This window comes from Salmo salar, chromosome 12, assembly GCF_965601325.2.
Source record: "Salmo salar chromosome 12, fSalSal1, whole genome shotgun sequence".
NCBI classification, from domain to species: domain Eukaryota; kingdom Metazoa; phylum Chordata; class Actinopteri; order Salmoniformes; family Salmonidae; genus Salmo; species Salmo salar.
This window is the reverse complement of record NC_138302.1, coordinates 23117421-23131748: the sequence shown is the minus strand read 5'-3', so window position 1 is coordinate 23131748 and position 14328 is coordinate 23117421. Positions and strand designations below refer to the sequence as shown.

At 43.2% G+C, this 14328-nt stretch overlaps 2 protein-coding genes across 2 annotated transcripts; both read left to right on the top strand.

The window, feature by feature from the left end:
• Window positions 1-13: 13 nt before the first annotated feature.
• Window positions 14-7530, top strand: LOC106589785 (glycerophosphodiester phosphodiesterase 1). The gene is made up of 6 exons (XM_014180124.3): window positions 14-654; window positions 858-1033; window positions 1233-1338; window positions 2068-2160; window positions 2423-2634; window positions 6703-7530. Exons 1-6 carry the CDS (start codon window positions 388-390, stop codon window positions 6848-6850), a joined length of 1002 nt encoding a protein of 333 aa, XP_014035599.1. The 5' UTR covers window positions 14-387; the 3' UTR covers window positions 6851-7530.
• A 1186-nt stretch (window positions 7531-8716) lies between these two features.
• LOC106589802 (MAPK regulated corepressor interacting protein 2) lies at window positions 8717-14294 on the top strand. Its single transcript, XM_014180151.3, has 5 exons — window positions 8717-9346; window positions 9596-9665; window positions 11066-11199; window positions 12908-13027; window positions 13784-14294. Exons 1-5 carry the CDS (start codon window positions 9292-9294, stop codon window positions 13852-13854), a joined length of 450 nt encoding a protein of 149 aa, XP_014035626.2. The 5' UTR covers window positions 8717-9291; the 3' UTR covers window positions 13855-14294.
• The last annotated feature ends 34 nt before the right edge of the window (window positions 14295-14328 follow it).

Below are 14328 nucleotides of genomic sequence, written 5' to 3'. Positions count from 1 at the left end.
AAAACGGAAGGTGGGAGGTCCAATATGACAGTTATGAGGCAACAATGTTGCTGTTTGATCATGTAAATAGGATGTTGTGAAACTACGCTAACGATTTCAAATGTAGCCACTGAATTATTTTGTGTCTTGCTTCTGCATAGACTGAAGAAGGCATGTCAAGACAATCTTCGGTGGAATCCTTAGTGCCGATCTTCCAAAGAAGTGTCACTGCTTGCAGCCAACTGGAACAATATTGAGACATCTTTCCAACCTCATTGGCATATTAAGAACTGGTAACTTTGTGACAGTGTTAATGCGCTGATGTCTGTCCAACAGCATAGCAGAAGTGTGTTGAACAGTCTACACCGCAGAATTGTGAGTCAGTGACCGTATGGACCCGGCGCAAAAATGCTGCAACTCGGAGACGAAATCGCCCTATTATCTGTGGTGTTCGCGTTCGTTCTCCTCGGAACACGTAGCACGATATGGTCCACCGCCCTCACCGCCTGCCTCTATGCCTTTCTGATCATGTTCCGTTTTCCCCAAGTCCCGACCAGCCAGGCGAGACAGGTGCTTCGGCCCGCTAAGAACGCTGCTTCGGGTGGGGTGTCCCTAGTCGCTCACCGGGGTGGAGGGCATGATGCGCCGGAGAATACCATGGCTGCCATCCGGGAGGTGAGTCAGGAAGTCGAGGAGAGAAGTATTTGTTCAACAAGGATTCGTGGTTCTTGAAAGCCACAACATTCTATCTCCCTCGCTCTCCCCTAACATAGTCTCCAGGTGATTATGGCGATCCGGTCAAGAAAGCACCACCTTGCTTCACTTCATACCATCTCATTTTCTAACCTCGTCTCATCTCCCTCTCTCTGCATCTCTAGGCCCATAAGAACGGGGCGACCGGCGTAGAGCTGGACTTGGAGTTCACATCAGATGGAGTCCCTGTTCTGATGCACGATGAGACTGTAGACCGAACCACCAACGGGTCGGGACCCCTCACACAGCTAAGCTTCTCTGAGCTGAGTAAACTGGACGCAGCCGCTAAGCACCGACTCAGGTGAGAGGAAGAGAGAGATGGAGTGATACTGTAGGACAGCTCCGGTCCTGGAGGTCGCAGCGTGTGCACGTTTTTGTTCCCAACACTAAAACACATATTCAAATAAATAACTCATCATGGTTTAAATTGAGTTCTGTGCTTATTAGTTAGCTGGGACAGGACCAATGATGGCACGGTATATGTTATGTGGCTCCTACAGTGACAAGTTCCAGGAAGAGAAGGTCCCCACTCTGCAGGAGGCTGTGGAGGAATGCATCAAACTGCAGCTCACCATCTACTTTGATGTCAAAGGTCACCCAGATGAGGTACAGCCAATCAGGAGCCTCAGATAAAGATTTGTGTGAATATACACAGTTTCACACTACTGAGTACTTCTTTGTCTTCTTCTTAAGCCTAAGCTTGATAATTCTGTTGTTTGCTGTTTAACAGTACACTTTTAGACCAGTCATGGACCAGCTAGGCCCATTGAAAGCCTGTTGTTTTAGTCAGTGGTCCACTTCAGTTCAGGAAACTGAGAATTGAGAGCAGTCATCTAACTCAGTGGTTCCCAAACTGTTCCACTCCGGCCCCTCTTCCATCATTGGGGGAACATCTTTTGCTGTTTTAAAGCTAATATCCCACAATTCTTCACATTGTGTGTTCATGTCATATCTGAGTGACTCATACAATAAGACAATTCTGATAAGTTATAACTATCTCTCTAAGGTCTGCAATGACTAACATGACAAGAGGAACTGATGATGCCCAACCCAATTTTCGAAATTGCACCTCGTGCATTCAACTATTGCAACATTCAAGAGGAAGTTTAAGGCCCGACTGAGTTCCTTTTGGGGGGGTAGGCGACGACTCTGCAGCCCCTCTGCCGACCCCTTTGCACGCCCCACAGTCTGGGAAACACTGATCTAACTGACCCCCAACAGTTGCTGGCTCACCAGTGGGTCTGAGAGGTACACATATACACACAGACTCTACAAACAAACAGAAAGTGTATTAATTACTTTTTCATGTTCTGTTCTTCTCCTCTCCTCTCCCAGGCAGCGGCAGCCCTAAAGGAGATGTATCAGAAACACCCTGTGCTTTACAACACCAGCATCGTCTGTTCCTTTGAGCCCAAAGTCATCTACAGGGTAACTGTGGGCTGTTAGGTTGGCAAGAGGATCGTAGTGGGCTGTCTGTCTATATGGGTACTGGGTTAGATGTGTCTATCTCTCTGTATGAGAGCACTAACAATGGATTTAAGTTTCCATGAAATGGCAGCCATTTTCATTTCAGCTTCGCTATGGGAAGAACATTAGATTACAGATAGACATTTGAAAGATTTGACCTGATAAACTTGTAGTAAAATCCCTTCTCTCTTTCTCTCCATTGCCCTCTAACCCCTGATCCCAGATGCGTCAGGCTGACCCGGAAGTGGTGACGGCGCTGACCCACCGGCCATGGAGCCTTAGTCGGTTGGGTGACGGCACGCCGCGCTTCTCGTCGCTATGGAAACACCACTGGATGCAGGTGCTAGACGTGATAGTGGACTGGGCCCACCACCACCTGCTCTGGAACCTCTGTGGCGTCTCTGCCTTCCTGGTGCAGAAGAACTTCATATCACTGTGAGTTATCAATATCAATGTAGTACTATAAAATAAATGAAGGTAGAATAAAAACACAAGAAATGTAAGAAGATCACGAGAACGTAAGTAAGCTACAGTTGAAGTCGGAAGTTTACCTACACCTTAGCCTAATACATTTAAACTCAGTTTTTCACAATTCCTGACATTTAATCCTAGTAAAAATTCCCTGTCTTAGGTCAGTTAGGATCACCACTTTATTTTACGAATGAAATGTCAGAATAATAGTAGAGAGAATGATTTATTTCAGCTTTTATTTATTTCATAACATTCCCAGTTGGTCAGAAGTTTACATACACTCAATTAGTATTTGGTAGTATTGCCTTTAAATTGTTTAACTTGGGTCAAATGATTCGGGTAGCCTTCCACAAGCTTCCCACAATAAGTTGGGTGAATTTTGGCCTATTCCTCCTTACAGAGCTGGTGTAACGGAGTCAGGTTTGTAGGCCTCCTTGCTCGCACACGCTTTTTCAGTTCTGCCCACAAATTTTTTATGGGATTGAGGTCAGGGCTTTGCGATGGCCACTCCAATACTTTGACTTTGTTGTCCTTAAGCCATTTTGCCACAACTTTGGAAGTATGCTTGGGGTCATTGTCAATTTGGAAGACCCATTTGCGACCAAGCTTTAACTTCCTGACTGATGTCTTGAGATGTTGCTTCAATATATCCACATAATTTTCCTACCTTATGATGCCATCTATTTGGTGAAGTGCACCAGTCCCTTCTGCAGCAAAGCACCTCCACAACATGATGCTGCTACCCCCGTGCTTCACGGTTGGGATGGTGTTCTTCGTCTTACAAGCCTCCCCCTTTTTCCTCCAAACATAATGATGGTCATTACGGCCAAACAGTTCTATTTTTGTTTCATCAGACCAGAGGACATTTCTCCAAAAAGTACGATCTTTGTCTCCATGTGCAGTTGCAAACCATAGTCTGGGTTTTTTATGTCGGTTTTGGAGCAGTGGCTTCTTCCTTGCTGAGCGGCCTTTCAGGTTATGTCAATATAGGACCTGTTTTACTGTGGATATAAATACGTTTGTACCCGTTTCCTCCAGCATCTTCACAAGGTCCTTTGCTGATGTTCTGGTGTTGATTTGCACTTTTCGCACCAAAGTACGTTCATCTCTAGGAGACAGAACGCGTCTCCTTCCTGAGCGGTATGACGGCTGCGTGGTCCCACAGTGTTTATACTTGGGTACTATTGTTTGTACATATGAACATGGTACCTTCAGGCGTTTGGAAATTGCTCCCAAGGATGAACCAGACTTGTGGAGGCTTACAATTTTTTTTCTGAGGTCTTGGCTGATTTCTTTTGATTTTCCCATGATGACAAGCAAAGAGGCACTGAGTTTGAAGGTAGGCCTTGAAATACATCCACAGATACACCTTCAATTGACTCAAATGATGTCAATTAGCCTATCAGAAGCTTCTAAAGCCATGACATAATTTTCTTGAATTTTCCAACCTGTTTAAAGGCACAGTCAACTTAGTGTATGTAAACGTCTGACCCACTGGAATTGTGATTAAGTTAAATAATCTGTCTGTAAACAATTGTTGGAAAAATGACTTGTCATGCACTAAGTAGATGTCCTAACCGACTTGCCAAAACTATAGTTTGTTAACAAGAAATTTGTGGAGTGGTTGAAAAACAAATTGTAATGACTCCAACTTAAGTGTATGTAAACTTCCGACTTCAACTGTATATATGGTTAGTTCCAATATCGTATTTACAATGTACAGGGATACTGGATCTATAGAGGTAGATATGTATAGGGGTAAACATACTATATACAGGGTCAGTACCATATTATAATGTACAGGGATACTGGATCTATAGAGGTAGATATGTATAGGGGTAAACATACTATATACAGGGTCAGTACCATATTATAATGTACAGGGACACTGGATCTATAGAGGTAGATATGTATAGGGGTAAACATACTATATACAGGGTCAGTACCATATTATAATGTACAGGGATACTGGATCTATAGAGGTAGATATGTATAGGGGTAAACATACTATATACAGGGTCAGTACCATATTATAATGTACAGGGATACTGGATCTATAGAGGTAGATATGTATAGGGGTAAGGATACTATATACAGGGTCAGTACCATATTATAATGTACAGGGATACTGGATCTATAGAGGTAGATATGTATAGGGGTAAGGATACTATATACAGGGTCAGTACCATATTATAATGTACAGGGATACTGGATCTATAGAGGTAGATATGTATAGGGGTAAGGATACTATATACAGGGTCAGTACCATATTATAATGTACAGGGATACTGGATCTATAGAGGTAGATATGTATAGGGGTAAGGATACTATATACAGGGTCAGTACCATATTATAATGTACAGGGATACTGGATCTATAGAGGTAGATATGTATAGGGGTAAACATACTATATACAGGGTCAGTACCATATTATAATGTACAGGGATACTGGATCTATAGAGGTAGATATGTATAGGGGTAAACATACTATATACAGGGTCAGTACCATATTATAATGTACAGGGATACTGGATCTATATAGGTAGATATGTATAGGGGTAAGGTGACTATGCATCAGAATATATGATAAACAGAGTAGCAGCAGAGTATATGATGATTGTATGTGTGCGTAAAGTCAATATAAATGAGTGAGTGTGTAGAGTCTGGTGAGTGTGCATAAAGACAGTGCAAAAAATAAAAACATTCAAGAGTCAACTCGGATCGTCTGGGTAGCCATTTGTTAGCTATTTAGCAGTCTTATGGCTTGGTGATAGAAGCTGTTCAGGAGCCTGTTGGTGTCAGACTTGATACACCGGCACCACTTGCCGTGAGGAAGCAGAGAAAACAGTCCATGGCTTGGATGGCCGGAGTCTTTAATGATTTTCAGGGTCTTTGTTTTTGTACTTTTTAATTTTTTTACAATATAAAACATACACATACAAACATCAACTACATCACACCTGCCGAGACCCACCTGCTCACACCTCCATCTCCAGCGCCCGCATCTCTCTCTGCCACATGACCTCAAACTGAACCATTTTGTTTCTCTGTCGGCCAGGTACTTTTAACATTGAGATAATAAAGCATTTAACCTTTCCATTGTGTTAACGACAGAGGATTGGTTGATTTCCAGTTTAAGTATACATTTTTTTCAAGATAATTGACGAGGCCTTCCTTTCACACTGCCTGATATAGAGGTCCTGTATGGTAGGGGAGCTCGGCCCCAGTGATGCACTGGGCTGTCCACACCAACCTCTGTAGCGCCTTCGAGGGTGGTGCAGTTGCCATACCAAGCAGTGATGCAACAAGTCAAGATGCTCTCAATGGTGCAGCCGTAATCTTTTCAACCTCCTGAGGGGGTTATGTCCATTCCCTATATAGTGCACTACTTTAGACCTCTATATAATGACATGATTCTGCTTGGAGGAGCGATGTATCCTCTGATGAAAGGAAATATTTGCTGCTCTAGCCCTTATGTACTGCTGCTTTGTTGTTACTACACGTCGCAACGGTTACCCACATCGTTAGCTGTTTGAAGTGTACACACCCTCAATAACCACTGTTATAGGGATACTTTGGGATTTTATCTAGCATGCTAGCAGATACCCATAGACCTCCAGTCATTGCGCTAACGCTAGTTAGCATTGGCTCACGAAAGTACCTCTAACTTCCTTCATACTGGACACAGAGACATAGAAATGGTATCCGTGAGTTCATTTTGGGGGTGGTGGCGGCACCGTAATAGTGGAGGATGGGCACGTGGTAATGGCTGGAGTGGAAAGGTATCAACAACATCAAGCACATTGTTTCCATGTGTTTGTCATTACATTCGCTCAGTTCCAGCCATTATGATGTTGCCGTCCTCCCCTCAGCAGCCTCCACTGCACGAGGTCATCTGACTCTTTGGAAGTAGATAAAGGGCTAAAATCACTAAGTCTCCCTTTATTACACAACATCTCATTTACATTTCACATAACATGCATTGATTTGATTGGCCATTGATTCCTTATTGACTCTCTCTTCCACCCCCAGGGACTATGTCCAGTACTGGGCCCAGAGAGGGGTTGAGGTGGTGGGCTGGACAGTCAACACAGCTGAGGAGAAACAATACTACCAGGAGATACTCAACGTCAACTACATCACTGACAGCCTACTGGAGGACTGTGATCCTCACTACTGAACACAGTGGATGGACATCACACACACACACACACACACACACACACACACACACACACACACACACACACACACACACACACACACACACACACACACACACACACACACACACACACACACACACACACACACACACATACAGTTTAACCCTGTGTTACTTATCTTACTGTGTATTGTATGCCCGAGACACATGATACAAATATTCAGTACAATACAATAGCCTTCAAATTACAGGGAGACTTCATTTAGTGAACAACATGTCTCCATGTTCACCTATGTACTGTAATAACCAACTCAGGAGTGTACCTACTGCACAGTTACATTTTAGTCATTTAGCAGACGCTCTAATCTAGAGAGATTAGGGAATTGAACCCACAACCCTGGTGTTGCAAGCCGCCATGCTCTACCAACTGAGCCACACGGGACAACAGCTCGTACATATGTCATATTTTGAATCCATGACCGTTCCAAGTATCAAGGATCTGTGGAAATATGAACACTTCATTCTCACACAGTGCAATAATGGGCTTTTATGAAGGGATAGTCTAACTGAAACAAGGAAAAGTCTTTGGGCATCCAACCAGCCTTCCAATGAAATACTAACCTAATAAGACGCATTAACTTGAGTGAAATAATCTTATAGGAATGGAAAAATAAACAAGGATAGTATGGATGAAGTATATTTGTTCAGCTTCTCTCTCTCTCTCTGTCTGTATGCAGTGTCTACCATGTTGTTTCAACCCTCAGCCACAGGCTTTCCCCTCACCTCTTAAAACAACATAAGCAAAGTCTGAAGCCCAGGCTACTACCAGTGTCCAGGGACTATGGACATAGGTCAGCAGTCTCTAAGGTGCAGGTTGAGTACCTGTTGGTAGCCCGGCTAGTAACAGTGAGTAAAGTTCAGGGCAGGGTACTGTGGTAGCCCGGCTAGTAACAGTGAGTAAAGTTCAGGGCAGGGTACTGTGGTAGCCCGGCTAGTAACAGTGAGTAAAGTTCAGGGCAGGGTACTGTGGTAGCCCGGCTAGTAACAGTGAGTAAAGTTCAGGGCAGGGTACTGTGCGGAGGCCGGCTAGTGGTTTCAATCTCTCGGTCACAGCTTTGATGTGCCTGTTGTGTCTCTGCCTTCTAGAAGGTAGGGGGGTGACTCGGCTGGCTCGGGTGGCTGAGGTCCTTGATGATAGGAGGCAGGATTAGGGTTAGTCCCATACATTGACCTATATAGAGCAGATGTGTCCGAGTGTAGAGGGCAGGGTGAAGCCTAGGTAGACTAGTATTACCCTGGTTAAGCCTGTCTGAGCCTCCTCTTGTCACCAGCGAGCTTCAGTTACCAAACATGTCTTACCTGTCTTACATATGTTCTGACTCCCAATATGTATTTTAAACATACATACTAGGCTATTCCACAACAACCAAAATGCATGCCTTATGCAAATATATATTTTTAATTTAACTATGCAAGTCAGTTAAGAGCAAATTCTTATTTACAATGATGGCCTACCCCAGCCAATGCTGGGCCAACTGTGTGCCACCCTATGGGACTCCCAATCACAGCCAGATCAGACTGGAATCAAACCAGGGACTGTAGTGACGTCTCTTGCACTGAGATGCAGTGCCACAGCCTTGGGCTACTAAAAAGCTGTGTTTGCATAATGACTCGTGTTAAATCAGAGAACATTTGTGGTGGTAAAAAATGGACTTCAGCAATCTGATTTAAATTCCCCATTTTCATTCCAAATGTTAAACCTGCTCATCGTGAATAGGCTTCAAATCTCCACGTGCTCGGATTACCGGGTGATAGGTCAGCAGTAGTGCGTTCTGAAGGGCGCTCCTCCTCTAAAACCGCGACGGTTGGGGGTGTGTAGTGAGACATGACCAGGGTGCCCATGACTGTCATGATGAAAGCATGTGTGCGGTGTCACTGTCATTGTTTGTACGCATACTGTAGGATAGGGTTGCCTCTCACAAAGGGGAATTTAATCAATATAACTAACTGTATTTTCTATTCAAAAACATTGATCGGAAGGGTTGGAGTTTCTTCTCCAACAGACGTTTGAATTCCATATCAGTATTGAATCACCTTGATTGACCTATTGGCTATACCCTTGAAGCACTAGCAGACTGTCTCTTTGACCAAACATATGCTTATTCGTAGCGGCGACAAGGAGCACATTGCAGTAGCAGTACCGAGATCTCTTCACCGAACCGGAGACGTAGGCTACGTAGCACTGAGCAGCTGACTTGGAAAAACAGGCGCTATAATTTCCCCAACGTGGCTGCGTCAAGAGAACTCGACCAAAAAGGGGATCGCTCAAGGGGATCGATTTAAAGACCACCACGGTATTTGGAGTCGACACATTGTAGGCTATCACACCACTCTCGACTTGTTTGAAGATAACCCACTTATTTTTCCTTCGCAACACTGAAGTTCTCGGCTTTCACATGATGTACACTATTACTAGAGGTCCCAGTAAACTTGTTACACAGCGCAGGACAGGTGAGCATCAGTTATGTAATTGTTTCTCTTCAATCCAATTATGTATTGCTTATATTATTGATATAATCGATAGTAGCATTCGAATCATGTCAATAAAGCAGTAGTACACTTTTCAAAACCTATATAATGAGCACGGAACTGTGTTTAATTGAACCTAGGCGATAAGATCTGTCGGATTTAAAAGCATATTTTAATGACAAGCATGCATGTTGTGATCAGTGCAACCTTGCTATTCTAATTCCATTTCAGGTCCCACGCAGCAAATTGAGAATAAAACCAACGACTTGAAGCTCAAACCGACCCCCTGGTTATCCTCAAAGTAAGTTGCCATATTGCATTTATCATAATCATATCAAGAAGCGCGAGCAAACCAGTCAGCTGAAGAATCCATGGTACATGTGTGGCGTATAGTGGAATAAACATGATCATGTAACGTTGATTCCACTATCATTTTTGTAGTACGTCACGATTCACGGAAATTAATCTTAGAACGTTCGTAATCCTGTATGTTTACTGAAATATAGTATCGATACACCGATAAATTACATTGTATCGTTGAAGTGTAATTGCAACGTTTTCAAAATTCTTTGGAAACGGTCTGACCTTGCGAGGTTAGCTGACAGGCTTGCTGGCTAGCAGCGCGTGCTAACTTTGGCCATTTGTTTACTGTCCAAACGCAGTAGAGAAACATTAACATTTTTGAACAGCCATTCGAGCGTGGCGAATCGGTCAGTGGTTACATTGTAGCCAGTGTAGAACTATGAGCAACATGCCCTAAGAACGTAGCATGCGTTCAAAGTGAAATATGCCTCGCGCGCTCTGCAAGGGCACACAAGTTTAGCAATGGTGCATTTGGTTGAGTAAGCAAGCTTTTTTCCCTGTCATTGGCTACATCCGTTGGTATATTTTTAATACAGGATAAAATGCATTAATACAATGTAGTTTAATGCACGTGTGTTACATAATAGCACAGTCATTCAGTCGTTTCCTGGGAATCACTCCACACAGACTTTTATAATCCGTCTGCTGTTGTCTCCGTAGCAACATCATTGTGTAAGGAAGTAGGTTCAGAGGATTCCCACCAATCCTTACATTTCTATGGTAGCGGAGTGGGCATGACATGCGATGTGGGAGAAGAGAATTCCTGAATATTCTAGACCAGGGCTCTTCAACCCTGTTCCAGGAGAGCTACCCTCCTGAATGTTTTCAATCCAACCCCAGTTGTAACTAACCTGATTCAGTTTATCAACCAGCTAATTATTAGAATCAGGTGCGCTAGATTAAGGTTGGAGCAAAAACCTAAAGGACAGTAGCTCTCCGGGAACAGGGTTAGAGAGCTCTGTTCTAGACAGCCACTGATCCTCTAGGCTAGATATACAATTTACTTTGCATCAGGATATGTACTTATCTATCCAGTGCAGTTGGGAGTGAATGCATCAATGTCCTCTGTTTTTTAGTGTATGCAGTATGGTGGACTGACTGGTTTAAATAGGTGTGATGTGAGAATGTATGTGTATCATTTTAATGGAAGGTGATGCCAAAGAAAAAACGTCCATCCTGGATGGACAATAGTTTTATTCTATAAAAAAATAAAGTCCTTTTGGGTTTTATGCAAAAAGTACAATCTAGTGCCCAGCATATACATTTCTGAAGCAAGACCAGCTTTCCAGAGGCGTAACACAATACGATTTCACACACTGTTACTTTCTATCTGTCTAGCTCTCCAACCCCTAAGATAGTGTTTAATCGCCTGAACGGGAAGAGATACCACACTGCAGCCTCACAGAAGGAAGACACCACATCTGAAGGCTTCACCCCGGCCCATGAAGAGAATGTCCGATTTGTGTACGAAGGTGAGACGCATTGACTACTAGACAGATGAGACATTACCATTTTTCTCATGCATAGAGCCATGGACACTCATTCAAACAGTATAAGGCCCTCATCCTGACCGTATAAGGAGTATTGTAGACTCTCAAATATGCAATTTGAAGGTTATTATTGAGCCTATAGTAAGTCATTTTATGCATACACATTCCAGTTTACATCAGTTGAATGGAAGGCCATTATAGTTTAACATGTTGACCAGCAGCACTGAGTCAGTGTTAACTCAAGGCTACATCTGACACTGCCACTCTATCCACAACACCAGTAATGTTTATCTGGGAGAGAATCACTGCATTCAAGGACTAGACTACATTTACATGTTAGTCATTTAGCAGACGCTGTTATCCAGAGCGACTTACAGTAGTGAATACATACATTTCATACATTTTTTTTGTTGTTGTATTTTTTACCCCGTACTGGTCCCCCGTGGGAATTGAACTCACAACCCTGGCGTTGCAAGGGGACCAATGCGAAAATGTGTGTGTATATATATGAGAGCGAGAACTACGTGGAGTTTAAGCCTACACTCGAAAGCAAACGGAAGATAAAAGATGGCTACAAGAATCCAGTTTAAATGATTTAATCAAGTGCCAAAGTCTAGGCATTCTTTCTGACACAGTTTGGGTATAGTTTGTTAAAGATCCTCAATAGTTATAGTTTGTTAAAGATCCTCAAACCATAGAGGAGGTAAATGGTTGATAGAAATACTTGAGCGCTTTATTGAAGCAGTCAAGTAGGAAAGTGGAGATATTGTTTCTGACAGTTTGGGCTAGTTTGTTCTATACTTTCAGCCTGCTCTGATGAAGACAGGTGACTTGTAGCAGAATGGAATGGTCTCAGCATGACCTCTTCTGTTGTTCTTGGAGCACTGCTCAATGACAATGATCAGAAGGAAGTTCTGGGAATATCCCGTTTGTTTTTATAAAACATCTTAGAGCACAGCTCTACTCATTTACAGAAAGCCTTCGACTCCATTGCCAATGCAAACCACTATTGTAGTGCATGAAATAGTAAAGTCCAGTCAGTGTGTTTATAAAGTGATATCGGTTGTCAATTAAACTATGAAAACACTACCAAGTAATTTAAGACGAAAGCTCCTTTGCACTTCTTATAAAACAGTGAGCTTGGTTTATTTTGGTACATTTACATTCAAATGCTTTTCACAGAAATGTATACAGTCAGCACAGTGTATTTGAAAGTGTAAGGGGTGTGTTGAAACACACAACGTCCAGTCTTATCTCCTAGTAGTGTGGCTGATGCAATGTACTGTAGTCCTGTCCAAGTCCACTCGAGGACACATGGTTGGCTGTTTCATTTGAATTTGGAGCACAAGCAAGGTTACACCTCTAGAGGAATAGTTTATTTAAAATAAACACACTTCCATTGGGCATTTATATGAGGAAAACAACAAACCATCAGCTTCCTATCCGCAGGAAGTTGTTGTGCGACGGGTGCTGCAGCACCCCATGATACTGTAATATCGCAATAGATGGATTCTTAATCACCCCAAATATTTTCCCGCGGTCATGCCCAGTTGGTTTTATGTAGTCATAGGCTGCGTGTATTATACAACTACCTAGGAACTGCAGCATAACCCATGGAAAAAATGATTTGCTGTAACGTGTATCTTCAGTGTGTGTATTAATGCCTCTGAATATTCTCTCCGCTCTGCAGCATGGCAGGAAATAGAGCAGCAGCTGGCAGGAGATGGAGAAGGCAGTGTGAAGCCTGCTGCTGTATGTGGCCAGGGGCCCGTGCAGTACGCAGAGAAGACCCCCAGTACCACAACGAAGAGTGAGTATCTATAGGCCTTATTCACTAGCCGCCATTGTTGTTTAATCAGCCTCCATCTTGCTCTACTGAAGATGTGTAACAATGACATATGTGAGAGGCTGTACACTAGTCTACTTCCTATCTCATTACATCCAATTATGTGATGCCCAGGACCTGTATTAATAAAGCCTCAGAGTAAGAGTGCTGATCAAGGATCAGGTCCCCTGTCCATACAATCTTATTATGATCTGAAAGACAATCTGAAAGACGAACTGATCCTAGATCAGCACGCCTACTCATGCTCCACTTTCACGGTCTTAACCCTCCATTTTGGTGTATTTCTGTCTAGCCCTATAAACGTCTGTCTCAGTACTGTCTACAGAAACACAGCAGGCTAAGCGGTTCTTGGCTCCATCTTATCTGCAGCTAGATAGAGGTCATAAGGCAAGCTTTTGTTTTAATGTTTAACTCTCTGAACAACTATCAGTCTCTCACCTTGGATAAACTGGCACTCCTCCTGGTTGCTGATTCCACACAAACCTGTCCAGTCCTGTTCACTCTGTAGGTCATTGGACAGTTACTTAACAGTAGATGGACAGTACTGAAGCGTTTGAAGCACAAATCTCACCAATACTGGTTCCTTCCTTTTCACACACTATTGCCTCTCCTTCTCTCCATGCAGACTTGTGCTCAGGATGTGTAGACTTGTGAGATTCAGACAGAGGTACCATCATAGTAATGTTCTCTCATTAGCACCTATTCCCTGTCCCCTTACAGACTTTGTGCCTATAGACCTGGAGGAGTGGTGGGCCCAGCGCTTCCTGGCCAACATCGCTAACCTGTCGTGACAGGAAGAGAAGGAGAAGGGACAGGAGGTGCTAACTGGTGTGGAAGCCACATGGGCCAAGCTGTGATCAGAAGGGGTGGAGAGAGGACATTCTGGTTCTGAAGCTACAGTTTAGTGGGCTTCCTGTATTTTGTGTTCAAAGGAATACTGATATCTGCACTGTGCTAAGGGGGTGTGTGACACGCACACATTGCTGTACCCCTGAATGGTCCTGAAGCTATGAACTTTTAGACTGAACGCTCCACCTCCAAGGAAAATGCTGTTCCTGATTGGCTAATCAACAAGAAGAACTAATTCATGAAGAGTATCTGATTTTCTTCTGCTTGTGTTCTTTTTAACAAGTACCTCCCTGCCCCAACATGAGTTGTGCTCAGATTGAATGAAGTCTATTTCTTGGCTGGTCTTTGGAGAAAAAGAAAAACAGTAAAATATTTTTCACGATTTTGCTTTGTGCTGGAGTTATTCCTGGGTAATC